General features: G+C 48.3%; 2 protein-coding genes across 3 annotated transcripts in view; one reads left to right on the top strand and one right to left on the bottom strand.

Moving 5' to 3' along the window:
* Positions 1-1,557: 1,557 nt before the first annotated feature.
* On the bottom strand, positions 1,558-17,977 carry LOC137525253 (E3 ubiquitin-protein ligase DTX3L-like). 2 transcript variants are annotated; one of them, XM_068246277.1, is made up of 3 exons: positions 16,837-17,977; positions 12,426-12,622; positions 1,558-2,623 (listed from the first exon to the last, which is right to left on the bottom strand). In XM_068246277.1, exons 1-3 carry the CDS (start codon positions 17,093-17,095, stop codon positions 1,631-1,633), a joined length of 1,449 nt encoding a protein of 482 aa, XP_068102378.1. In that variant the 5' UTR covers positions 17,096-17,977; the 3' UTR covers positions 1,558-1,630. The 2 variants fall into 2 exon arrangements, with proteins under 2 accessions (XP_068102378.1, XP_068102377.1); XM_068246276.1 differs by having other exon boundaries at positions 1,558-2,626; positions 16,837-17,976.
* Positions 17,978-18,004: 27 nt separating this feature from the next.
* The window catches only part of LOC137525252 (protein mono-ADP-ribosyltransferase PARP9-like), a 158,392-nt gene continuing 148,829 nt past the window's right edge, over positions 18,005-27,567 (top strand). The window contains exon 1 of the mRNA XM_068246275.1: positions 18,005-18,100. The gene's annotated coding sequence lies outside the window, so the exon portion shown is untranslated. The remainder of the gene's footprint in view (positions 18,101-27,567) is intronic.

Below are 27,567 nucleotides of genomic sequence, written 5' to 3'. Positions count from 1 at the left end.
GTTACCTCACATATGAAATGCAGCAAATTCTACTCTACATATTAAATGCAGCAAACATTACTCTACATAAGAAATGTATCAAATGTTACTCCACATATGAAATGCAGCAAATGTTACCCACATAGGAAGAATTCCCCAACTTAAACCATGCCACTGCAGGATCTTCAAGGAGCCCTGATTTAGATAACAAGTATAGTTCAATTCTAAGTTTTCCCTCTTCTGCATGACAACACTGCATGAACAGTCCACAGAACATGCTCCTGTAGGACACCCATCCTTTCTGTCTTCTGCACTCCATTTTTCTCAGTGGACTGACTTATTACTAAAAGTCTCAGTATCAGTACACCCACAGCAAAGATGACCTGGTTTGGGTGGTCAATAAAGAACAGAGAACCTTGTGAGAATCCCAGAGCAATTGCCATTTCAGCCATCACAACCTTTCCCCCCCATAAAACAATGCTTTCTTTGTGGAATTGAGGTTTCACATGGACTGTTTTTTTCTTAAAATCCGACAAGGTTTTCTATAGAAATGTACATTCAGTCTATCACAAGTAAACAGATAGAAATGAATGCGTTAATTTCTAACTTAAGATGCCTAGACAGTGTCTTTGATATCAGACAGGACTAGACTACTTTTGGCATTTAGATTCCACTCAGTTTCTCTGCAGCAAAGTAAACATGGCTTGGGTGGCCTATGAGAATGACAGAATCTTGTGATTATTCCAGAACAATCTCTACTCCAGCCATCATCATATAGTTATCTAGAGCAGCAATTCTTCCTTCCTGGAATCCAAGCTTCACTGGGATTGCCTTTTTCTCAATATTGAAGAAGGTTTTCTGCAGAAGAGTGATGAAGCAGTGAGCTGCGTCGGGGGAAAGGTCAGGGGACCCATTTACAGGTCTGAATGTGATCGCCATGCTTCCATTCCTTTCTTTTTTCTCCTCTAAAGCCCAATCTAGACGATACGATTCTTTGTACGATTCTATTTACGATCCGATTAAATCCGACATATCCGATAGGGATTCGATTCGATTCAATTTGGCATTGTTTTGCAATGGCAAATCGAATTGAATCGAATCCCGATCGGACATGTTGGATTTAATCGGATCGTAAATAGAATCGTACAAAGAATCGTATCGTGTAGATTGGGCTTAACATCTCCATGTCACAGATTTCCTGGTGCTTTAATTTCCTCAGGATATCCAAGGTGGAGATAGACACAGGCCTCGGAGGGTGTTCATAGTATGGATTTGGCTGCAAGAGACAGAGGACTGATAGGGTATGGACCTAATTGGCTGCTCTATATGCTCAGTTCTATGGCAAGGCTATTATAGCCACTTATACAGTTTATAGTAGAGTTCTCTTCTCTTCTGCTAGTTGCAAATATATAGGGGTATATTGCAAGTAGGAGTTGATGTTGAATAAGTATGTTGCTAACTCATTTTTCTCCCATAGGAAAGAAGAATGTAGTGTATTAGAGCAATGAATTAACCTTTTACTCACACAGCTGTAACTGAGATCAACTGTATTAAAGAAGAAGACAGCTCAGAAGAATGTAAACTTGTGATATTATATTTGATTGTATTACCTGGTTCAGTTATTTTATAATTTTTTTTGGTTCTAATAAATTCATTTGAACCAATCCATGTTAGAGGGAGTCACTGCTGGAGCTCTGCCTAGCTTCTGGTGGCCAGTGAGAATCTCTTCAGCAAAGGCGACATGGCTTGGTTGGCCTAGGATTACCACAGAACCCCTGGAATATTCCATGATGACATTTATGCCTCCCAAATTGAGCTGCTCCTCAAGAACACTGACCTGGTCTTGGGAGAAATCAGACTTTACAGGGATTACTTTCTGCTTAATATTGAAGAAGGTTTCCTGCAGAAGAGTGATGAAGCTGTGAGCTGCGTGGGGGGAAAGGTCAGGGGACCCATTTAAGGGTGTGAATGTGATATTAATACCATTCTTTTCTTTTTTCTCTGCCAACATCACATTATATTTCTTCTCAATGTCACAGATTTCCTGGTGCTTTAATTTCTTCAGCATATCCAAGTGTCTCGCATCAACCGGGATCTCAGTCTTCATGTCCCTGGTGGAGATGGACACAGGCCTCGGAGGATGAGCTGGTTCAGGTCTCGGAGGATGAGTTGGTTCAGGTCTCGGAGGATGAGTTGGTTCAGGCCTCGGAGGATGAGTTGGTTCAGGCCTCGGAGGATGAGCTGGTTCATACTGGCCTTTCTCTAAACACTTCTTTGCCTGGACTAATTCCTCCTTAGGGCCACGCAGAATGATCTTCTTCCCTTCCTGTATCACCAGGATGTTGCTGAACTGGGATATCAGGCATTGTTTGATGTCAGAGAATGGCAGGAGGACAGAGGAGGAATCCACAGTCTCCTGGCACCAGTCATTCATGGTGGTCTGCACCTTCTCAGTAAACCTCTCCTTGGCTGCCTCAACTGAGGAACCCGGTCCCTGAGGAATGAACTTTATATACATCCATCCTTCTGTAGTGGCTTGAGGGACAATCTTCACTTTATATTGTTTCTTCATGTCTGCCACTTCTGTGTGGTAAATCTCCATAACATAGTCACATATTTCTGAAGTAATGCAGATTTCCTGAAACTTCTGAGACAAAAATAATAAATATTACAATAAAGTAAAGGCCACTTTCATAGCCATAGACAGGTGCAACATTCCTAATTTCTTCAACTTACCTGCACAGGGAGAGACCAGCAGCCATCTACAAAACCAGTGATTCTCAACATTAAATGGGGATCTACTGCTTTATAAAGGCTGTGCCTACTAATGCCTCCAGTATGGGTAACATTATCTGAAGTACCCATAGACGCATCTACAGTACATTTAGTAGCTGTACTTCCTAATTGCCAATGTTGTTTCCAAACATCCTCTATTATCTACAGAGACTAAAACACTTGCTAGTTATGTTTATGTTGTAATTTATTATTCTATATAACTCAAAATTTGCTTAACTTAATAAAATATGAATTATTCCAATAGAACATAAATACAAGAGTAACTCACATAACAAATTTCAAGTGAATGCACTTAGGATGTCAAAAAATATCTTCAGCAAATACAGTTGATAAAAATCACACAAATACTTACAAGGCACATATGAAACCAGGCAAGAGGTGCGGAGGAGGGGTTGACGATCGTTTCGCCCAACAATCTGGGCTTTCTCATGACCGTACTAAAATATGAAATAAACTGCTACACTGAAGACAGCTATACCTGTCCGTCAAACTTGGGGGAACAGACCCTATTCCAAAAATAAATTCTCGCTTAACTGAGCTACAGGCGTGAATGAATGACAACTGGTTGAAACTGAATGCTGACAAAGCTGAGGTCCTAGTTGTCCAAAGTCAGCGCTTGCCATCAAAACAGCTCTATCCTAAAGCAACACCAATCAGGATTGGGAATTCAGACATAAACATCTCCGAACTTGTGCACAGCCTTGGTGTGCTAATCGATGGGGAATTGAGCTTCAGAACCCAAATCTCGGCCGTAAACAAAACTTCCTAATTTCATCTGAAGAACATTGCAAAAATGAAACATCTCATTCCCCCAGAGGATCTTCCAACCCTAGTTCACGCCTTCATCACATCACGGCTGGACTACTGCAATGCCCTTTATGCTGGCCTCCCAAACAAGGACTAGAGATGTAGCGAACAGTTCGTCGGCGAATGGTTCCAGGCGAACTTTGGTGGTTGGCGAACTTTTGCGGAAGTTCGATTCACCCCATAATGCTCTATTGAGCAAAACTTTGACCCTCTACATCACAGTCAGCAGGCATATTGTTGCCAAACACACTGCTCTCACTGCTGGAGGCCCTCCCCCCCCCTCCCTCCTCCATGCAAAGTCCTTATGCCATTTGACTCACTTGTCTGCCTACACTACATTAGTTAAGGGACAGCTGCTTCCCTCCACCCTCCTACCTATTCCCTCCTCCCTCCTACTGGAGGGAGGAGAGTCTCATCTGCCAGGGAATTACATTATTTCAAAAGCCAGCTTACATACCGTGGCTGGGAATTGAATCCAGGTCTCAGTGCATGGTAGGTAACCAACATATCCATTATACCACCAACAGTACTAGCCAAAACTAGTTCAAGCTCCAAACTCAATCCAAGAGAAAAATTAGACAAGACAAGACAAATAACATTTATATCACACTTTTCTCCTGGCAGACTCAAAAGCACCAGAGCTGCAGCCACTAGGGCACACTCTATAGGCAGTAGCAGGAAGACTTGCCTAAGGTCTCCTACTGAATAGGTGCTGGCTTACTCAACAGACAGAGTCGAGATTCGAACCCTGGTCTCCTGTGTCAGAGGCAGAGCTCTTAACCATTACACCATCCAGCCACTGCTTAAGGATATGTAGCACCATCCAGCCACTGCTTAAGGATATGTAGCATGGCCTTGTCTTTCGTGTTCAACAGTTGTCCAAAGATAACCCCAGATAGCAAGGTAGATTCATCTCTCTCTCTAGTAGGGATGGTCACTGCTTTCCGCGGAATTGTATTTTTGCGCATAAATGGATTGAGCATAAATGGTACATGCTAGGCTGGCTTCAGCATGTAGTGTTGATGGTGGCAAGGCCATGCCTGGCTACATATCCTTAAGCAGTGGCTGGATGGTGTAATGGTTAAGGGCTCTGCCTCTAAAAGAGGAGACCAGGGTTCGAATCTCGGCTCTGTCTGTTCAGTAAGCCAGCACCTATTCAGTAGGAGACCTTAGGCAAGTCTTCCCAACACTGCTACTGCCTAGAGCGTGCCCTAGTGGCTGCAGCTCTGGTGCTTTGAGTCTGCCAGGAGAAAAGCATGATATAAATGTTATTTTGTCTTGTCTAATTTTTCTTTTGGATTGAGCATAAATTGTACATGCTAGGCTAGCTTCAGCTAGTAGTGTTGGTGGTATAATGGATATGTTAGTTACCTACCATACACTGAGACCTGGGTTCAATCCCCAGCCATGGTATGTAAGCTGGCTTTTGAAATACTATAATTCCCTGGCAGATGAGATCCTCCTCCCTCCGGTAGGAGGGTAGAAGGGAGGAGGGTGCTCCAGGTATTAGAACCCTTGAAACATGTTTTCTATCATTTTTTCAGCCAGTAGAATTTTTTGTAAATTTTGAAGTTCGCATCCCCATTGAAGTCTATTGCGGTTTGCGAACTTTTTCGCGAACCGAACTTTCCGCGGAGGTTCGCGAACAGGGTTCGCGAACCGAAAATCGGAGGTTCACGACATCACTAACAAGGACCTGTACCACCTGCAATTAGTGCAGAATGCTGCTGCCAGATTGCTAACAAATAAGCCTCGCCACTGTCACATTACACCGATCCTTCGCTCACTGCACTGGCTACCAGTAGAATGGAGAATACTCTTCAAGATTGGACTGCTGACATTCAAATCCCTGCACAATCTGGGCCCTGGATACATGAAGGACTTGCTAAAGCTGCACCACACCTCTCACAACCTCAGATCAGCAAGTTCTATAAACTTGGTCACTCCCAGAGTGCACCTCAAAAAATCTGGAGACGGAGCCTTCTGTCATGCTGCCCCTACTCTTTGGAACTCCCTACCACACCCAGTATAGACAGCTCCTTCCCTGGAGCTATTCAAATCCAGACTGAAAAACCACCTGTTTAGCCTGGCATTTCCAGACTTATAGAGTTCTTCCTCTTTACCACAATTTACCAGTCAACTAATTATTGGCCTGAGCTATGCTTATGCGCTTTGAGTCCTGCAGGAAAAAAGGACTTTACAAATGTTATTTCTTGTTGTTGTTGAAGAGTAGGGAATTCAGACAGAAAGTAAAACATACCGTATTTTTCGGAATATAAGACGCTCCGGCATATAAGACGCACCTAGGTTTAGGGGGCAAAAATCAGAGAAAGAAAAAAAACTAATCCTAGGTGCGTCTATGGTGCAGGGGCGTCTTATGGACCCTTTCTCCCTAAACTACACTGCCCATCTACACCACACTGGCCTAAGATACACTGCCCATCTATACCACACCACACACTTCACTTCACTTACCCCTGCTGCCCCCACTACACTACACTTCACTAACTAACCCCTGCTGCTGTAACCACCTACTACACTACACTACACTAACCAACCCCTTCTGCCACCACCAAATACACTACACTAGCTAAACCCTGATGAAACATCTCACCTGATCCTGTCGCCACGATCCTCTGCTCCCCCATCTGGCTTTCTTCATCAGAGGGCGCCCATCATTCAGGATGCAGGTCTTCAGGGTCCAAGCTGCGGCACTCCTCTTCAGCTGCAGTCTCCTCTCTTCATCCCAGGACGTCTTGTCATGTATTGTGAACGTCTTCAGAGCCCCAGCTGCCCGCGGTCCTCTTCGCCGCAGTCTTAGCATAGACTGCAGCCTTGCGATATACATGTGCTGCCGCCGCTATCTTTCCTAGTTACGGCGTCCTCACCCGACGTCCTCCCTAGTTACAGCGTCCTTCCCCGACGTCCTCCCTAGTTACAGTGCCCTCTGCTGGTTGATCTGCGACGCACATGTGCGCGTGACGTCAGAGGCACTGTAACTAGGAAGGACGTCAGGGGAGGACGCTGTAACTAGGGAGGACGTCGGGGAGGACGCTGTAACTAGGGAGGACATCGGGGGAGGACGCCGTAACTAGGAAGGATGGCGGCGGCAGCACATGTATATCGAAAGGCTGCAGTCTATACGAAGATTGCAGTGAAGAGGCGCGCGGGCAGCTGGGGCTCTGAAGACGTTCACAATGAATGACAAGACGTCCTGGGATGAAGAGCGCCAGACGAAGAGGAGAGGATCGCGGCAACAGGAGCCGGTAAGTATATTCCAGGGCCACATTTACCGCATCTTTGGAATATAAGACGCACCCACTTTTTCCCCTCATTTTTGGGGAAGAAAAAGTGCGTCTTATATTCCGAAAAATACGGTATATGTTTAAGTTATTCATTGCAGTCTGTGGAGGGGTGCTATTTTACCTCAATAGATTTCCATTGTAAGCTGCAGGACAGCTTGTGACCGGCAACTTTAAAGTGACACGTCAGTGTCAAGCTAAAATTACCGCTCACTGCTGTAATATTACTTGTAAGAAGTAATAACAGAGGGGCCCAATGACCCCTTAGTAATTTACCTGCAGTTGGAAGTATTGTACAGTAGCAACAAAGCCTCCAATTGGCCTATAAGTAACAGCCAATGTGTGCCCTTATTTACTTCCAAAGTCCCACCTGCGGTGCACTGGACCTAGATGACCAAAACCAACTGCCTCTGCAGAGAATCTAGCTCGAGTATGGCGGTCCCCAATTCATATCGAGTTGGCCCTGGAGTCTAGCAATGCGTGCTACAGTGTTGGCCCTTCACTTTTGCCCAAGGGATGGAATTCTGCTCCCTGCCGGGAAACTTACCTCATCCGTGTGTACAAGGCGTTCGCTTTATAGAGCACTACTTTTAATTCTGAAATGTTATTGATTTCATTTAATTGTATTCAATGTTTTGGGATCTGTAGGACCTCTTTGTCAAGGGATTTTCAATTACAGGGCCCGCAGAGGCAGTAAAAACAAAACAGTATGCGATCGGTGACCAATTGATTAAAAAATAAAATAAAAGTGATAAATCAATCAGTAGATACAAAAGCCAAAGGCATCCCAAGGGTGTAATACCACGGTCCATCACGAAGAGTAATTGCCCATTTTTCGCAACATAAGACCCACCTGACCATAAGATGCTCCAAGGTTTAGAGGGTGAAAAGCAGGAAAAGTATATTCTACACCTGGTGCATCTTCATGGTGCAGGAGGGTCTTGTGGAGCATCTGCCCAAGCTGTTTCCCCCTCCTAAGGTAAGTGCTCCCTGTCGCACTCTATCAGAGCAGCGGCAGCCAGGGCCAGGTCTCCTCCAAGCCGTCTTTCCACCATCCCCAAGCTAATAGCAATTTTTGTGATCACTGCATAGTATAACAACAGCGAAGCCCCCCACCTCTTTGGCCAGCACACTCCTCCCTGTCTTGTTTCATCAGGTGGCCCCTCACACCGTCACCCAGTGGCACAGATGTTTTGGGTCACGGTGAATTGAAAGGATGCTAACGACGATGAAGATAGGATACCAGACAGGGAAGAGCTCACCAACCAGAGATGCTTAAAAACAAGAAGAGAATTGAGAGCCTAATATGGTGCAGTATTGTCAGGTAAAATGAAGAGTTCAATACAATTTTATGTATATATATACTCACAAACGCGGGTTACCCATAGGCAACCACTATAAATGCAGGTGGGGAGCATTAGGACCTGACCCCACTCAGGTGAAGAAGTCGCTCTCTGTAGATAGTAGATGGGGATGCACCCCTCCACCCAGGGTGGACTAGAAGATCAGCATAAACTCGGTATACAGAGGCACCAGAGTAGAGTAAAACGTTTTAAAAACCGCTTAAAAGCAGAGGGGGATGTTAGGATGGACTTACCTCCCTCTTACAAAAAAGAAAACAGAATTGACAAATTATTTATTCAACGCCACAAATGCAACGCGTTTCGAGGGCGTGAGGCGCTCAAACCTATTGCTTGAGTTGTGCTCCCATTTTTGCCTGAGGAAGCGGGGTCCCGCCCTCGAAACGCGTTGCATTTGTGGAGTTGAATAAATCATTTGTCAATTCTGTTTTATCGAGACTCAAGTGAGTTTTCTTTTTTTGTAAGAGGGAGGTAAGTCTACCCTAACATTCCCCTTTGCTTTTAAGCGGTTTTTAAAACGTTTTACTCTACTCTGGCGCCTCTGTATACTGAGTTTTTGCTGATCACCAACCAGAGAAGACACTCTTCAGGGACCGTGGGGAATGCTATTAGCTTGGGTGGAGACACAGACGGGTGGGGGGTGAGAATATTTATTATGCGGTCCATAAGATGCACAGAAAGGTGCCAGCATTAGGCCCCGTTCACACTTGTGTTCTGGGATGCAAACGGTTTGGATCAGGATCGGATCAGGACCGGATCCGAACCGTACGGTTCCGATACGGATCCGGCCCGTTTGCATCAGGCATGAATCAGGCTGCCATCCGGATCCGTGTGGTAAAAATAGCGAAATAAACTATTAAAATTGTTGGGGTGTGGGAGGTCAGCAGAAGCTGCACCTGTAGAATCAGGTCCTCCGCTGTTTAGGGCCTCACCTCCACGTCCGACATACTGCCAACAGCTCCAGCACGTCTGTCACTGCTGCTCCACTCCAGATATGCTGGGCCCATGTGTCCTCATTCGAAATGGCCGCTAGAATACGCATAGGAAGTGGGGTAGAACGTCAGGTTTTTATAGCCAGTGTGTTCTGTGCTTTCCGTTCCCTATTGGTTTCTATTTCCGGATGGTGCAGTCAGGCTCCGGTCCGTGTGCGTGGGCCGGATGATCCGGACCCGAAAAATAGCGCATGTTGGAAAAGTGTCCGGAGTCCGGATCCGATCCGGCTCCGTTCTGTACGGAACGTACGCATCTGAACGTACGCATAGCCTTTACATTGCTATGCCGAACGTACGTTCCGTTTGTACAGTATACGGTCCGGATCCGGCCCGGCGAATCCGGACAGGGAACGCTAATGTGAACCGGGCCTTAGCTGTATCTGCAGTTATTTGCTGTTTTTCCTTTTCTTTTGCATTGATTGGTCACTGATCACATTTTGTTTTGTTTCTATGCTCCTGCAGGGCCTGCAATTGCAAATTCTTTAACAAAGGGGTGACCTCAAAACATTACATAAAAATTAGATTTAAGCCAAACATATTAAATTAAATATTCTAAATAAATATTAGGTTTTACTTGTGACAAGTAACACAGATGCCATCCACATGCCGGCATTTTATTCTCTCCTCTCTCATGCGGAATGGCTGATACAACGTGTTGTGATTTACTATACAGTTGTATACGGTGGCCACCATCTCTGTTTGGGGAAAATAGGCCTAGGCAGAAAGAATTCCCTTACTAGGACACTCTATTCACAATTAAAACCCCTATTCATCTACTATACAGAAGAGAGCCTGATCCCTCCCCCATCTAATGTACACGAGAGCCTGACCCCTCCCCTCATCTACTATACAGAGGAGAGCCTGGCCCCTCCCCCATCTAATGTACACGAGAGCCTGACCCCTCCCCTCATCAACTATACAGAGGAGAGCCTGGCCCCTCCCCTCATCTACTGTACATGAGAGCCTGACCCCTCCCCTCATCTACTATACAGAGAGCCTGGCCCCTCCCCTCATCTGCTGTACAGAGGAGAGCCTGACCCCTCATCTATAATACAGAGGAGGACCTGACCCCTCCCCCATCTACTGTACAGAGGAGAGCCTGACCCCTCCCCTCATCTACTGTGCAGAGGAAACCCTTCCACTATGATTTTGTACAGAGATCAGCTGTTGATTGGGCATGTAATCTCCTAGTTGATAGTAGCGAGGAATTGTGGACTGACGAGATCCTGGACTGCAGGGAAGGGGAAAGCTTCTTTCAATACTGCAACAGAATGTTCATGCATTTAGGTTAAAGGAAACCTTACATGAACAGGGGAAAAAAAATTATATATATACCTGGGGCCTCCTCCAGCCCCCTTAAAAAAACCTGTAACAAAAAAAACCTCCCCTGGAGGATACTCACCCCGGGTGGGGGAAGCCTCCGGATCCTATTGAGGCTTCCCCCGTCCTCCTCTGTCTCACGGCGGTGGAGATAAATTTCCCCGAACAGCGGGGATGTAAATATTTACCTTCCCGGCTCCAGCGCAGGCGCAGTATCGGCTTTGCGCTCGGAGATGGGTGGAAATAGCCGATCACTGTCGGGCCGCTCTACTGTACAGGCGCAAGTTCCTGAGCCTGCGCTGTAGAGCGGACCCGGATAGAGATCGGCTATTTTCTCCTATCTCTGTGCGGAGAGCCGCAACAGCGCCCCCGCTGGAGCCAGGAAAGGGGAAGGATAGCGGGATGCTTCGGGGGAGCCAGCGCTGGGTTGCCTGCAGCTACAGGAGTGGGGGAAGCCTCATTGGGACCATGAGGTTTCCCCCTCCCGAGGTGAGTACCCCCCTCCGGACTAAAAATCTACTCAGCAGCACTGAAAAGGCTTTGTGTTTCTTTAACAGTTTCACAGCATCAGAACTTTGTTTTTCTTACCAAAGCATAATTTTTTAGCTGCATTTTTATCTAAGCTCCACCCATCAAAGAAAAAAAGCCTGGGCTTTTTTTCCCCTGATGCTGTGCAGAGCATGATGGGATTTCCTATGTTGTTATTCACGTTGCCTAGCAACTGGGAGGGTTGATCAGGACACAGGACAGTTGGAACTGTATCTCATGCTCCCTGTCACCTCCTTTCAACCAAAAAGATGGCTGCCCCCATGAAATCACAAACCTTTGCCTGTTCTTTAAAAACAGGGTTGGTAAGAGATTATATTACCTATCTATTTTAATTAACATAACTAATGTAACTTAATGACAGTATGTTTGTTTAGGCTGGAGTTCCTCTTTAAGCGGCAATCAGCTCCGGTATTCGTCTCAGTGACATCAAAGGCGGGCCTTCTATGCATGCGTGGAGCTTCTGAGCAAGCGCAAAAGACCCCGGCTGACGTCACTGAGTCAGACTAGGCCTGACTAAGCCGAATACCGGAGCTGATTGCTGGTAAACGGAGGCACTGAGGTGGACAGCGAGGGAGGCATCCGTGCTTATGGAGCAGGAGGAAGCCCCAGGTAAGTAAAAATCTTTCATTTACAGTGTCTCTGGGTCAGTTTAAGGCTGGTGGTTCCCTCGCCATCCTCATATAGCCTGGCCAGTAAGCCCCATTGTGGCAGTGTTCAGTGCATGCACGGCCTTGGCTGTGCACGTGGCCCCCACCACGCTCCTGACACTGTGAGCATATTGTGCAGAATGCTCCCTCTTACCAAAGCGCAATGGGGGAGCACACACGGTCGGACTGAGCCTGTGCTGACTGGTGGGTTTTCCGAGCTGCCTACCAAAGAATTGAGGTGGCCCAGGAGGACAGTGAGGGAGCCATTAGCCTGAAGGCCTTTTTTGTTCATCTTAGGTACACTTTAAGCGTGTTCCACAGATGCTAAATGATAACACATATTGCACTTCTCATGCTTAATGTTCATTCCCCAGTCCTCACCTAGAGATACCGGTCCGTTACAGCGACCAGAGGATGCCCATAAGGTGTAAGCGGGGCCAGACTTGACCTCAAGCTTGTTGACTAATGCCACCCTTTTGCACACTGCACCCAGTTTTTTTGTTTCCAGGGAGATGATTTCAGACATTTTCTTACATATAGAACTGAAGAAAAGTCTCTTCCGAGTTTATTTAGAGACAGAAGCATTGCCATTGCTTGGATTCTGTCTCTATTCTTACCAGAAAAGTTCTACAGAAATGTCATCTTCCTTATCTGTGGACAATACAAACTCACCCCCTGTGATTGGTGGATCTTGTCGGTGGCTGGTCTATCAGTAGGAGGCTGACCTCCCCTCGTTGGTGAGGCAGAAGTCCCGCGGCCTCGGATAGCCCCAGCACTACTGAGAAGCGGTATCTCGGTGACATCATGCACTCTGACAGAGGTGGTGAATTCTATGAGATAATTCTTCCTCTCCAGGACTCTCCTCTGAGCTGTGAGGATAAAGAGAACACTGAGTTATGAAGATGGAGATCGCTGTAGAAATAAATGATACGACAACCATGTGCCTGACTTACTGACGCATCCGACCGCAATCACTGCCAGACAGCATGCCTCCCACAGCTACCTATTCATGCACTACACTGACCAGCCTGCGGGTGGCGCAGGCCATGCTGCTGACATGTCTAGTTATGATTGAAAGCTTATTGTATGCCTGTAATGCGTGAGCCATGTTACTGACATGTCTGGCAACTATACATTATCAGTTTCCTACTCCTACTCCAGAGCATAATACAGAGGACAACATCAAATAACATCCTTTCACTCCACTGAGCCCATATCTTTCTAATTTTGTTGGAGCAATTCCTGCTTTTATCATTAAATCATTTTGTAAATGGCATTTCCGACCTTTAAATATTCTGACTTTGTGGGTCTGTCAGGTTGGTTCCAAGGTATCAATATACTGTAATCGCCATATGTATCAATGTCTCTCTCTGGAAGCTAAAGGTCTTACAGGCCTCCTACACATGCACCATCCACCTCCTATGTTAGGTACACACAATACAATTTTCTGGCAGATTTACCTGCCAGATTGACTATTTCCAACAGGCCCGATCTGATCCAATCGATTTTCCCATAGAAGTGAATGGAAAATCCAGGGCTGTGGAGTCGGTACAAAAATCATCCGACTCTGACTTCGCAGTTTATGAAGTCTCGGACTCCAACTCCAGGTACCCAAAATAGCCCCAACTCCAACTCCTCACTCTAATACTTACCAGGGCTGTGGATTTGGTACAACAATCATCCGACTCCAAGTATCTAAAATTGCTCCGACTCCTCGACTCCGACTCCACAACCCTGGGAAAATCAATGGAATTCAGATCGGACATGTTGGAAATAGTCGATCTGGAAGGTAAATCTGCCAGAAAATTGTATTGTGTGTACCTAACATTAGGGCTTGTTCCACGGACAGTGTTGGAGGAGGCAGTCAAAGACAAGATACCCATTGCTAAAGTGAGGCACAAGTGAGTGTAACACTGGTGTGTACAGTGTAGGCTCAGTGAATAATAACCTTGTGTGCTGTGTAGACTAGTGAATCAGAGCGGTAGATATTGGGTGTATGGAGAGGTAAGGCCCTGTTGGGGGATGGTGGTGTACCAGATAGCTAGCAATGCAGGACCAACTGGTTTTGTTGAGGTCTCCAGCTTCCTCGGAGTTTGGTTTGTCAGCAGTGCACGCCATGGCATCCATCCAAAAATTTTGATGGGGCAGGAAGGGGCCAAAACATGAAGCGGCTCATGGAGGCGGGTACAAGTGCCACTACATGGCCTCGTGGACCTGGCAGCAGACCCCACCCACAGAAGCAATGACTAAATGCTACACAGGAGCACTTTCCCTGGACAACACCAACATGAAGGCAGAAGTGTGTATCAGGGTCATACAGTATGTCAGGGCCTGGCATAGGGAGGGGGGCACTGAGAGGGTATAGCTGCACGTGGTGCCCCCTGCTGGTGACAGTCTGTGATTATCAGGGATGCTCATCCGGATTCCGGATATATGGGTAACCCGGATATCCGACCATTTTTAAGCTATCCAGATCTGATTCCGGATCCCAGATAGCTATAGAAATCCAGATAGCTATCTGCGGATATTTGGTCGCATAACCCAGATATCCATGGATATCTGGTGGATATCCGTATCTGAATACTGTAACTAAGGTGATGACGTTCCTGGAGCCAATCAGGGGTCTCCCAGCAGAAGCCCTAGCAACCAATCACAGAAGGGAACCCTGGCCAGCCCCACCTGACCTCATTGAGCCAATCAGAGGCCTCCCAGGCTACGCCCTGGCACCCAATCACAGAAGGGAACACTGGCCAGCCCCACTGTATAATAAGGAGGGCTGCCATGATGAGACAGATCGTCCTGGCTTGCTGAATGCTTCCTGAGAGACATGCTCCAGTGCTGCTGGCCTAGCAAGTGCTGTATACAGTGATAAACCTAAAGCTGTTCAGTGATTAACCCCTTCACTATCACTACACTATTGTTAAATCATTAATGTGTTAGTGTGCACTATTGTCTTCTCCTCTGCTGTCTGTCACTCGGCACTTGTCACGTGCCACATGACAAGTGCCACTTGGCAAGTACCACGTCCGGCATGCTCCTGGCAGACTTTACACCTGCTGCACTGCCCTGCTGCCTTTGCAGCTCCCACCGCCAGGGTGCCACAGGCCACTGCTGCTGATACCACCTATATTTACCCCAAAACACAATTGCTGCGTAATTTTTTGGAGGTGTCGGGGCTGAAAACTGTCATGTCCCAGTTGTGCGGTTGGACTTTGGACACAATGTGGGCTGCACGACCGCTGTCTGGAACCTAGGCCTGATGTTAATTGACAGCCATTTTTTTTGGGGGGGGGGGGGGATTTGAAGTCCCCACATCATCAATTAGTGTTTCCCTTTACAAAATAAGGATGATACATGCCTCATTTACACTAAAAACCCCTTTTTAAAGCTATTTAAAGGGCACTTCCGGTTTTTCTATCCAGATATCCGAATAGGTCGGATATCAGCGGATAATGCGTCCAGATATCCGTGTTCAAGCCGATATCTAAATGGTCGGATTCGGATATCCGAACCGGATTTGGATTTTAAAAAGTACTATCTGAGCACCCCTGGCGATTATGTGCGACTGAACCCTCTCAGATGAATGTTGCTGAACTTATGTAATTCCTGCTGGATCTGGTTCTGCAGACACGGGTGTATACTGTACCATTACACTAGCTTGGCTGACGGGCTGTTTGTGGACCATATAAAATGGCGGATTGCTGGCTGGGAGCATTGGCTTCCCGCGTGTATTGCATTCATATAGAGGCAGTGTGGATGAATTCCCTGGTAGTACCGGGGTTCACCTGCCCCTCCTGGTGCTGCATGGGGATTTGGGGGTCCCGGGTGGTGGCAGAGCCCAGGGGCCCCTGCCTGTTACGTGCACCAGTGTTTGTGTTTTGGAAGGTGTGCCGTGCCCAGTATTGCTGGCTGTAGTGGTGCGCATGCGGGGTGCACACTGTGGTTACCGTCTAACGTGAGCGTTCATTTTATGTCTATGTTATAATGAATCTTCTTTTTTTGCAGTTTAGGCCTGGAGCTCATTCCTGTCATTCTATGGGGTGCGGCTGTCCTGAGTGCGCAAACTGTACCGCAAGTACTGCAGAGCCTCATTGGAAGAACGCTGCATTCACTACCGGGAATTATTCACATCTCAATGACCGTCCCTACCCCTGGACTACACTATCTCAGGGCCGTATTCCACACACACGCAATCCCTCTCCTGATTCTGGGGTGATTGGAAAGTCCTGATGCTGCAGGCAGTGAGTGCGATTCAGCTAGAATTGTATCACAAGCCGTGGATAGGAAGCTCTGCCGTGATTGGCCGGATAGTGTCCTTGTGAGCGGGAAATTGCATGCGATTAGAACCCCGCATGGAAGGGCACGCAGCGGAGAGAGAGGCATCTGGGGCTCAGACACTCTGCCGCGTAGGAAAGCACTGCGCAATTTTCACTGCTTCCCTTTCATACTAGTCCTTTAAGTTTACCTATATAGCCACACAGAAAACCGCCACAATGCACACAAACACATTGGTGGGGCAATTAAATAGGAAATCGCATGTAGCTGCAGTTTGAAATCACATACATGTGCAAAAATGCTCTTAAAGGGAACCTGAACCAAGTAAAATCATTTCAAATAAACACATGATGTACCTGCAAATGAACATTACATACTTACCTCGCCATCAGTTCCTCTCAGAAGCTCAACATTTTCTTCTTACGATTTCTTCCAATTGTGACAAGATTATGTCAGAACTGAAATATATCAGCTGCTTTCAGTTATAACTAAAATGACAACTGATGTGCAAGGTAAAGTCCATGCTTAGCTATTGCTCAATTGGGCGATATTACAGTGTAACAGTGTCCTGACCAGGAATTTGGTATGGGGTAATGGCCATTTTCAAAATGGAGGATGGAGAATTCCATCAATGACAGTGGTCAAACAGGACGCAGGAGAGGAGAAATAGATCAACTATGTGGGAGGTCAGTATGACCTGTGAATGGTTATTTAAATTTTTAGTTCAGCTTTGCTTTAATTGTGTAAAAACGAGACGTGTAAGATTGGCTCAGGCTGCAGAAGCATAGAATGACCCCCAGTAACTCACCGTCCTCGTCATAGAAGGAGACCCGATACTTCAGTCCATCCAGCCGGGTCACGTCACACTCCCCTCCCCCCGACTTAGATCTGGATCCAAAATATTTCTCCAGGATCACCGACAGGTCTCTCTGAGCAGGAGGCGTGTTCACCAGGATGGGGTATCTCCGCCCCCCAACATCCCCCACGTCTTGGGATGCCTTCTGTACCTGCAAATCTCGGGGGTCTCCAGCTATGGGGATGTCTTTCCGTAGTGCTTTTCCTGCCATTGCAATGCCTGCCTCTATCCCTTCTAGTGCCCGCCTACCCTGTCTATCTCTACTAGTGCCCGCCTACCCTGTCTCTATCCCTTCTAGTGCCCGCCTACCCTGTCTCTATCCCTTCTAGTGCCCGCCAACCCTGTCTATCTCTACTAGTGCCCGCCTACCCTGTCTCTATCCCTTCTAGTGCCCGCCTACCCTGTCTATCTCTACTAGTGCCCGCCTACCCTGTCTCTATCCCTTCTAGTGCCCGCCTACCCTGTCTATCTCTACTAGTGCCCGCCTACCCTGTCTCTATCCCTACTAGTGCCCGCCTACCCTGTCTCTATCCCTTCTAGTGCCCGCCTACCCTGTCTCTATCCCTTCTAGTGCCCACCTACCCTGTCTCTATCCCTTCTAGTGCCCGTCTATCCCTTCTAGTGCCCGCCTACCCTGTCTCTATCCCTACTAGTGCCCGCCTACCCTGTCTCTATCCCTTCTAGTGCCCGCCTACCCTGTCTTTATCTCTTCTAGTGCCCGCCTACCCTGTCTCTATCCCTTCTAGTGCCCGCCTACCCTGTCTGTATCCCTTCTCAGTTTAGGATCATCCTCAGGGCAAGTTAGGCAGGTGCCCGGGGCATAGAGCGTGTCAGAGGGCCCAGCTGCCACCTTCTCTGACCCCTTTCTCAGCTCAGATGACCAGAATGACTACACTGGAGAGGAGGCAAAGCCAATATGATCCTCCTGTGCTGCTGCCAGCCTCAGTCTGTATCTCTCCCCGGTGTCCCTCTCTCTCCCCTCCCCCGGTGCCTCTCTATCTCTGCCGGTCTCCCGTATCTCCGCGTATCTCGCAGCGTCTCTCGCCTCGGAGTTGGTTTCGCTTTCCAGTAATGGGAGTTGGCGGGGAGGGGGCGGGGTAGAGGGAGGGGCAGTGGGCGGGGTCGGGGCGGAGTCGGAGAAACAGAAAGTAAATTCCAGGAACTTTTCTCGGCAGTCGGCATTCTCCGCTGATCCCCCCCGGAGCCCCCGTGTGCGGTGAGTGATCGCCTGGGGGAGGAGGGGCTACACACGGGGCAACCGATCACCTGAGGGCTATTACTCCAAACTCCGCCCCCTGCCGGGTGTCCGCTCTGTTACTGCCTGACCCCGCCCCCTGCCGGGTGTCCACTCTATCCTCCCTGATCATCACCCGAGGGCGGCTACACCCGGCTATTACTCCAAACTCCGCCCCCTGCCGGGTGTCCGCTCTGTAACTCTCCATAACTACCAGATGCACCATATTCTCACTCACCTGCTCCCCAAACCTGGAGCCCCACCTGCCCTCTAGTTCCCCCCCAACCTGTTGCCCCATCTTACCTCACTTGCCTGCTTCCTAATACCCCGCCTTACCTCACCCACCTGCTTCCTAATACCCGCCTTACCTCACCCACCTGCTTCCTAATACCCCGCCTTACCTCACCCACCTGCTTCCTAATACCCCGCCTTACCTCACCCACCTGCTTCCTAATACCCCGCCTTACCTCACTCACCTGCTTCCTAATACCCCGCCTTACCTCACCCACCTGCTTCCTAATACCCTGCCTTACCTCACTCACCTGCTTCCTAATACCCCGCCTTACCTCACCCACCTGCTTCCTAATACCCTGCCTTACCTCACTCACCTGCTTCCTAATACCCGCCTTACCTCACCCACCTGCTTCCTAATACCCCGCCTTACCTCACCCACCTGCTTCCTAATACCCCGCCTTACCTCACCCACCTGCTTCCTAATACCCCGCCTTACCTCACCCACCTGCTTCCTAATACCCCGCCTTACCTCACTCACCTGCTTCCTAATACCCCGCCTTACCTCACCCACCTGCTTCCTAATACCCTGCCTTACCTCACTCACCTGCTTCCTAATACCCCGCCTTACCTCACCCACCTGCTTCCTAATACCCCGCCTTACCTCACTCACCTGCTTCCTAATACCCGCCTTACCTCACCCACCTGCTTCCTAATACCCCGCCTTACCTCACCCACCTGCTTCCTAATACCCGCCTTACCTCACCCACCTGCTTCCTAATACCCCACCTTACCTCACCCACCTGCTTCCTAATACCCCGCCTTACCTCACCCACCTGCTTCCTAATACCCCACCTTACCTCACCCGCCTGCTTCCTAATACCCCGCCTTACCTCACCCACCTGCTTCCTAATACCCCGCCTTACCTCACCCACCTGCTTCCTAATACCCCGCCTTACCTCACCCGCCTACTTCCTAATACCCGCCTTACCTCACCCGCCTGCTTCCTAATACCCCGCCTTACCTCACCCGTCTGCTTCCTAATACCCCGCCTTACCTCACCCGCCTGCTTCCTAATACCCCGCCTTACCTCACCCGCCTGCTTCCTAATACCCGCCTTACCTCACCCGCCTGCTTCCTAATACCCGCCTTACCTCACCCGCCTGCTTCCTAATACCCGCCTTACCTCACCCACCTGCTTCCTAATACCCCGCCCACCTCACCCGCCTGCTTCCTAATACCCGCCTTACCTCACCCGCCTGCTTCCTAATACCCCGCCTTACCTCACCCGCCTGATTCCTAATACCCCGCCTTACCTCACCCACCTGCTTCATAATACCCGCCTTACCTCACCCGCTTGCTTCCTAATACCCCACCTTACCTCACCCGCCTGCTTCCTAATACCCTGCCTTACCTCACCCGCCTGCTTCCTAATACCCCGCCTTACCTCACCCACCTGCTTCCTAATACCCCGCCCCACCTCACCCACCTGCTTCCTAATACCCCACCTTACCTCACCCACCTGCTTCTTAATACCCCGCCTTACCTCACCCACCTACTTCCTAATACACCACCTTACCTCACCCGCCTGCTTCCTAATACCCCGCCTTACCTCACCCGCCTGCTTCCTAATACCCCGCCCCACCTCACCCACCTGCTTCCTAATACCCCGCCTTACCTCACTCACCTGCTTCCTAATACCCCGCCTTACCTAACCCACCTGGTTTCTAATCCAAACCTGGTGCCCTACCTCACAAACTTGGTCCCTAATCCTAACACCCAAAAACTGGTACCCCACCTTACCTGACCCACTTGGTCCTGAATCCTAGCTCCCTAAACCTTGATCCCCACCCAGGGGCGGACTGACCATTCGGGCATGAAGCGAGGGCCTGTGGTCTCTGGGGCCCGCATTGGGGTGGCAGTGCAGTGAAGGGGAGCAGGGCACAGTGGCGGGGAAGGGGGCCGTATCCCCTCCCTTCCCTCACCTTGGGGCTCCCCCTTCCTCTTTCCCCCCTCCATAATTGCGGTGTGGCAGCTGGCAGCAGTGGAACACTTCCCCCTATGCCCCGCGTAAGAGTGAGCTCTGTGCGCCGCTGGTCTGGAGACGTCACTGACTAGAGATGACCTGCGGCGCACAGATCTTCCTCTCGCACTGGGTATAGGAGGAAGTATTCCGCTGCGCCTGCCGCCTGCAATTGCACCGCAATTCTGGAGGGGGAGCGAGGAACGGGGTGCCCAAAGGTGAGGGAAGGGGGAGACTGCCCTCCTTCCCCGTTGCTGTGCCCAATGCTCCCCCTTCACTATGCTGCCACCTCTCTTTCTGGGGACACCTGGCTACCTATTCTGGGGATCCAATGCAATTAAAAGGAGGCAATCAAAAGGCGTATAAACTGCCGTTTATGCAACAGGTAGCCAAGCACCTGAGAAAGGGGGAACCACCGAAACATGTAGTGTTTGGCTACCTGTTGAATAAACAACAGTTCATACACCTTTTGATTGCCTCATCCTTCTAATTGCATTGGATTTGTTTGTTAGTGGAAGTGGTGACCCACTAAAGGATCGAGCACCGGCGCACCAGGCTGTGTGTCCTGGGAGAAGGACTGCTCTAGCTGCTTGTTTGACTTTACCTATTGTGGGGACACCTATAGACCTGGCTACCTATTCTGGGGGCACCTATAGACCTGGCTACCTATTCTGGGGGCACCTATAGACCTGGCTACCTATTGTGGGGACACCTATAGACCTGGCTACCTATTCTGGGGGCACCTATAGACCTGGCTACCTATTCTGGGGACACCTATAGACCTGGCTACCTATTCTGGGGGCACCTATAGACCTGGCTATCAAAACTGGAGACACCTATAGACCTGGCTACTTACACTGGGGACTACTATAGACCTGACTACTTATACTGGGGACACCTATAGAAAACTACCTATACTTGGGATACCCATAGATCTGGATACCTATACTGGGGGCACCTATTTTGTGGGAACTGCTGCCAGATTATGTGGATTTTTGGGGAACCGCTGCTGCCAGATTACGTGTATTTTGGGTGATCCGCTGCCAGATTACGTGTATTTTGGGTGATCCGCTGCCAGATTACGTGTATTTTGGGGAACTGCTGCCAAATTATGTGTATGTTGGGGAATCGCTGCTGCCAGATTATGTATATTTTGTGGGATCCATATTATCTGTATTTTGGAGGAACCTCGTATGGCAAAATATGTGTATTTTACGTGTATTTTTGGTGAAATGCTGTCAGATTACATGTATTTTGGGGGGATACACTACGGCAGAGCTCAAACTTCCCCTGCAGACCTTATACACCACTGCTAAGGTCACGTATATTTGGCCCCTCACAGGACCACGCCCACATTCTGATGTATGACCACACCCATTTTTTGGTATGGCACAGGGGTTTTTAACAGTAAAAAAAAAAAATATCCTTTGTCAGTAAATGTTTATATCTTTGTCAGTAAAAAATAATGTGAAAGGTTGGCGACACTGGTACAGGGCCCCAGAATCTCCTATCGCCCCGGGGCCCATGATTTGTCAGCCCACCTCTGTCCCTACCCCACCTTGTCCCTAATTCTATCCACCAAAACCTGGTGCCCCACCTTACTTCACCCCCAGGTCCCTAATCCCATTCTTATCTCTACTGTAATAATCCGAACATTTGTATAGCACTTTTCTCCTGTCGGACTCTAAGCGCTCAAGAGCTGCAGCCACTGGGACGCGCTCAGGAGGCCACCCTGCAGTGTTAGGGGGTCTTGCTTTCAACTCCTTACTGAATAGGTACTTGACCTAGCCGGGATTCAAACCTGGGTCTCCCATGTCAAAGGTGGTGCCCTTAACCAGTACACTATCCAGCCACTGTATAGGCTTCGTGGACTCCTGCAGGCTCCATAATTGTGTCGGGCATCCCCTTGGTCTTGCAGCTGCAGGTCCCCCTAATAACTGGGAACTGTCAAAGCCCATCACATGTAGTTTGCTCACGTGGTGGATCATACTCCTGCAGTGCTCTGAACAGCAGCCATGGCGAAAATGTCCTGGACATGCACGGTTCAGGTACAGTCGGAGGTGCACATGCCCAGAAACCCCCCTGGGAATCGCTGCTATACACAGCTGTGCAAGAGCGTGTCCAGAGAGGGCCTCAGTGTTCTCCCCAGGCTCTTTTATCCGGGTACTCCACCCGGCTAGTTTTGGTGACCACCCGGCTGTCATCGGCTCACCTCCTCCTATGCTGTAAGCAGAGTTGTGCACAGATGCACCAGCCCTGCATTCTCTCATCTCACCCCACCCGGCTACTATTTCTTGCCACCCGGCTGGAAAAATTTACTGGGGAGAACACTGGGCCTGTATATAAGGTAAATATATACAGTGGCTTGCAAAAGTATTCGGCCCCCTTGAAGTTTTCCACATTTTGTCACATTACTGCCTCAAACAGGGATCAATTTTAATGGAATTCCACATGAAAGACCAACACAAAGTGGTGTACACATGAGAAGTGGAACGAAAATCATACATGATTCCAAACATTTATTACAAATCAATAACTGCAAAGTGGGGTGTGCGTAATTATTCAGCCCCCTTTGGTCTGAGTGCAGTCAGTTGCCCATAGACATTGCCTGATGAGTGCTATTGACTAAATAGAGTGCACCTGTGTGTAATCTAATGTCAGTACAAATACAGCTGCTCTGTGAGGGCCTCAGAGGTTGTCTAAGAGAATATTGGGAGCAACAACACCATGAAGTCCAAAGAACACACCAGACAGGTCAGGGATAAAGTTATTGAGAAATGTAAAGCAGGCTTAGGCTACAAAAACATTTCCAAAGCCTTGAACATCCCACAGAGCACTGTTCAAGCGATCATTCAGAAATGGAAGGAGTATGGCACAACTGTAAACCTACCAAGACAAGGCCGTCCACCTAAACTCACAGGCCGAACAAGGAGAGCGCTGATCAGAAATGCAGTCAGGAGGCCCATGGTGACTCTGGACAAGCTGCAGAGATCTACAGCTCAGGTGGGAGACTCTGTCCATAGGACAACTATTAGTCGTGCACTGCACAAATTTGGCCTTTATAGAAGAGTGACAAGAAGAAAGCCATTGTTAACAGAAAAGCATAAGAAGTCCCGTTTGCAGTTTGCCACAAGCCATGGGGGGGACACAGCAAACATGTGGAAGAAGGTGCTCTGGTCAGATGAGACCAAAATGGAACTTTTTGGCCAAAATGCAAAACGCTATGTGTGGTGGAAAACTAACACTGCACATCACTCTGAACACACCATCCCCACTGTCAAATATGGTGGTGGCAGCATCATGCTCTGGGGATACTTCTCTTCAGCAGGGACAGGGAAGCTGGTCAGAGTTGATGGGAAGATGGATGGAACCAAATACAGGGCAAACTTGGAAGAAAACCTCTTGGAGTCTGCAAAAGACTTGAGACTGGGGCAGAGGTTCACCTTCCAGCAGGGCAACGACCCTAAACATAAAGCCAGGGCAACAATGGAATGGTTTAAAACAAAACATATCCATGTCTTAGAATGGCCCAGTTAAAGTCCAGATCTAAATCCAATCGAGAATCTGTGGCAATATCTGAAAACTGCTGTTCACAAACGCTGTCCATCTAATCTGACTGAGCTGGAGCTGTTTTGCCAAGAAGAATGGGCAAGGATTTCAGTCTCTAGATGTGCAAAGCTGGTAGAGACATACCCTAAAAGACTGGCAGCTGTAATTGCAGCAAAAGGTGGTTCTACAAAGTATTGACTCAGGGGGCTGAATAATTACGCACACCCCACTTTTCAGTTATTGATTTGTAAAAAATGTTTGGAATCATGTATGATTTTCGTCCCACTTCTCATGTGTACACCACTTTGTATTGGTCTTTCACGTGGAATTCCAATAAAACTGATTCATGTTTGTGGCAGTAATGTAACAAAATGTGGAAAACTTCAAGGGGGCCGAATACTTTTGCAACGCACTGTATTTTCACAATTTTTTTTCCCTTGAGATTTATTCTAACCACACCCCCTCAAACTGATGCCGGACACCATGTGGTTAACTAACCCCCCCCCCCCCCCCCCCCCAGTGTTCTCCCCAGGTTCTTTTGCCCAGGTGCTCCACCCGGCTAATTTCGGTGAGCACCTGGCTGTCATCGGCTCGCCTCCTCCTATGCTGTAAGCAAAGTTGAGCTGCATTCCCCTGTCTTGACCCACCCGGCTACTTTTTCATGCCGCCTGGCTGGAAAAAAGTTCTGGGGAGAACGCTGCCTCAAGAAGCCTCTACCCAATCTTATGCTTCACACCACCCCAAACCTTGTACATAAATATGGCCCCCACCTTTTGTATAACCTCAACTCCCTCAATCTTATGTCAAACACCTCCCCCCAAGAGCTGCAGATCTGCATCTCTCCCCTCCCTTCCACCAACCAAGTGCCTGATCAGGTCCGGACTGGATATAGACCAGTTTAACACTTTCGGCTTATACTACAGAACTATGGCTAAGGAGTCATGTTTGCTCCGACATGCATGAGCTTCTGATCTTTTGTCCATTGGTGTCACAATAAAGATTGAACTTTTAACCGATCTCACAGTGCAGTGGGCTATCTTTCGTACAACTATTGCCTGGTTCACCGATTCCCTGCTCCTGATTGGATGGTCGTATATATGGTGGTTGTAGCAGTCCCATTTTATACTACAGAGTTGTGGCGTTGTAATACATACAGATGCGGTTTAGCGTCTTGCTGAAATAGATAAGGCTTTCCCTGAAGAAGACATTATCTGGATGACCACATATGTTGCCTCTAAACCTTGTATATCCTTCAGTATAATTGATTCTTTCCCATCTGTGCTAGCTACCCATGCCATGTGCACTGATGCACACCTCCCATACCATGACGGATGTTGGCTTCAGAACTGTGTGCCTACAACTAGCCGGATGGTTCTTCTCCTCTTCAGCTTGGAGGAGGCACCATCCATAATATCCAAGTACAATATTAATGTGTTAATCCACAGAACAGTGTCACGTTTTGCCTCAACTCATCTTAAATGAGCTTAGGCCCAGAACAGGCGGTGGTGTGTCTGGATTGTGTTGTGAGATGTTACTTCTCTGTGAAGGTTCTCCTTTCTTCAGCTTATGGTAAGAATAATAATGTAACTCAAACTAGGTGACTTTTCTCTTCTAGAAGACAGTTCATCATCTCATCATTCCAAATTGTTTGTTTACAGAACTGTGATGGGATGTGTGGGGCGCATGCTGCCCTCTGGATAAGGTACATTGACGACATGCGCCTGGTCTGGTGGGGAAGCAGGGCCGAGCTGGACCATTTCTGTGTGGTTTGAATGTTAACGATCTAAGCATGAAGCTGACATACACAGCAAATGAGAGAGAATTGTCTCAATCTCATTATCAGGAAGGTCGGAACGTCATTGTAAACCTTAGAAAACCCATGTAGGGGAATGTCTTTCTTCATGCAGGGAGTTTTCACCCTGGAGTTGTGAAGAGAAGCATCCCCTATGGCCAGTTTTGAGGCAGGGGTCACACTTGTCTTTCAGTTTTCTACACTTTTCAGAAAACTGAAGGACAAGTGTGACCCCAGCCTTACAGCAGCTAATGTAAATTATAGAGAAAACTGACAAATTGCGCAAGATGTTTCAAGTGTGACCTAGCTCATTGACTAACATGAGTTCTCAGTTGAAATCAGTTTTTCTGTGCAGAAAACGCACACGAAAGCAGACAAGTGTGACCCCTGAGGGTCAAGCACAACTGTAGTAACTGTGACGTTCTGAACGATGAGCTGGAGGAGATGTGTGCGATATTTTAATCTAGAGGCTATTCAAGACAAATGCTGCAAGAAGGTCGAGAGAGACTAGAAGGGGTGGGAAGATCTAGTCTGCTTGGACCAAAGATGGGTGTAAGGGGAAACCAGCAGCAGCGCATACGGGGGGGGGGGGGGGGGGGGGGGGGGTAGGGCAATTAAGAGCTCCTTTCGAAGCACTGAAAGATTTTAATGTCAGACTGGTAAGTTGTATGAGTGGTGGGCTGTCAACCTTTCCTAACAGCTGGAAGGGCTGAGAATCTGAGAGGCCGGTTGGCGAGTTCCCATCTTGGAATCAAAATCGAAACAACAGCAACGGGTTGTGACTGGCTTTATAGCAGAAGTTACATTAAAGCGGACCTAAACTCAGAACTTCCTCTCTTCTCTAGAAGATAAGCAACAGCATAATAACCTTTACAGAAAAACATTTCCTTGTTACAGAGGGTACAAATCCTGCAATACGTTTGCAGTGTGTTTACTTCCTGCTTTCATGGAAACAGGCATATTGTTAACATCCTGTGCTTTTAAATTAGCTTGTCTACCATAGCAGTCAGGTGATGCAGGGGAGAAATCAAATTACAACTTGTGCTTAGTCACAAATGAGAGGGAACTAGACAGGCTAAACTCTCTAAATACACACAGAGGGCATTTCTCTGTGTTTTCCTTCTGTCCGGTGCAAGAGTTCAGGTCCACTTTAACCTCCTTGCCGGTCTAATTCCCCCGGCAAGGAGGCAGCGCAGCACTTTTTTTTAATTTATTTTTTTACATCATGTAGCGAGCCCAGGGCTCGCAACATGATAGCCGCTGAGCAGCGGCAGCTCTGCAGCCACTCCGATCACTTCCAGCGATCGGAGTAAGCAGGAAATCCCGTTCAGAATGGGATTCTTCCCCAGTCGCCATGGCGACGGGGCGGAATGACGTCACCGACCTCGGGACGTCAGAGGGAATCCCGATCCACCCTTCAGCGCTGCCTGGCACTGATTGGCCAGGCTGCGCAGGGGTCTGGGGCGGGGCGGCGGATCGGCGACGAGCGGCGGCGATCGAATGTTACAAGCAGCTAGAAAAGTGCTAGCTGCATGTAACAAAAAAAAAAAATTATGCAAATTGCCCCGGCGGGGCCTGAGAAATCCTCCTGCACAGGTTACCCCGAGCTGAGCTCGGAATAACCGGCAAGGAGGTTAAAGGGGGATGCTTCCTTGTGGTAGCTGCAATGCCTGTGATTTTATGGATAGATCAGAGATATTTACAAATAGTACAGGCTCCAAACAATATGCAATATGGACCATGTGGTTTATCAGCTTTGTTGCTCATGTGGGACATACGATGTGGGAAAAATTAAATGGGAATTGAGAAAACCAGTAACGGAACAGGTAAAACATATTGAGAACACAGTAGAAT

This window comes from Hyperolius riggenbachi, chromosome 7 (assembly GCF_040937935.1).
Source record: "Hyperolius riggenbachi isolate aHypRig1 chromosome 7, aHypRig1.pri, whole genome shotgun sequence".
Classification (NCBI taxonomy): Eukaryota; Metazoa; Chordata; class Amphibia; order Anura; family Hyperoliidae; genus Hyperolius; species Hyperolius riggenbachi.
Note: the sequence above shows the minus strand (reverse complement) of the source record. Positions and strands in the feature narration are given on the sequence as shown.

Excerpts from the sequence above, each read along its gene's own strand:
- LOC137525253 (XM_068246276.1), bottom strand. The coding sequence starts at position 17,095 with ATGGCAGGAAAAGCACTACGGAAAGACATCCCCATAGCTGGAGACCCC. Across the intron at positions 12,623-16,836 it reads CTCCTTCTATGACGAGGACG|CTCAGAGGAGAGTCCTGGAG; the intron begins GTGAGTTACTGG and ends TTATCCTCACAG. Across the intron at positions 2,627-12,425 it reads AGATCCACCAATCACAGGGG|AAGTTTCAGGAAATCTGCAT; the intron begins GTGAGTTTGTAT and ends TTTTTGTCTCAG.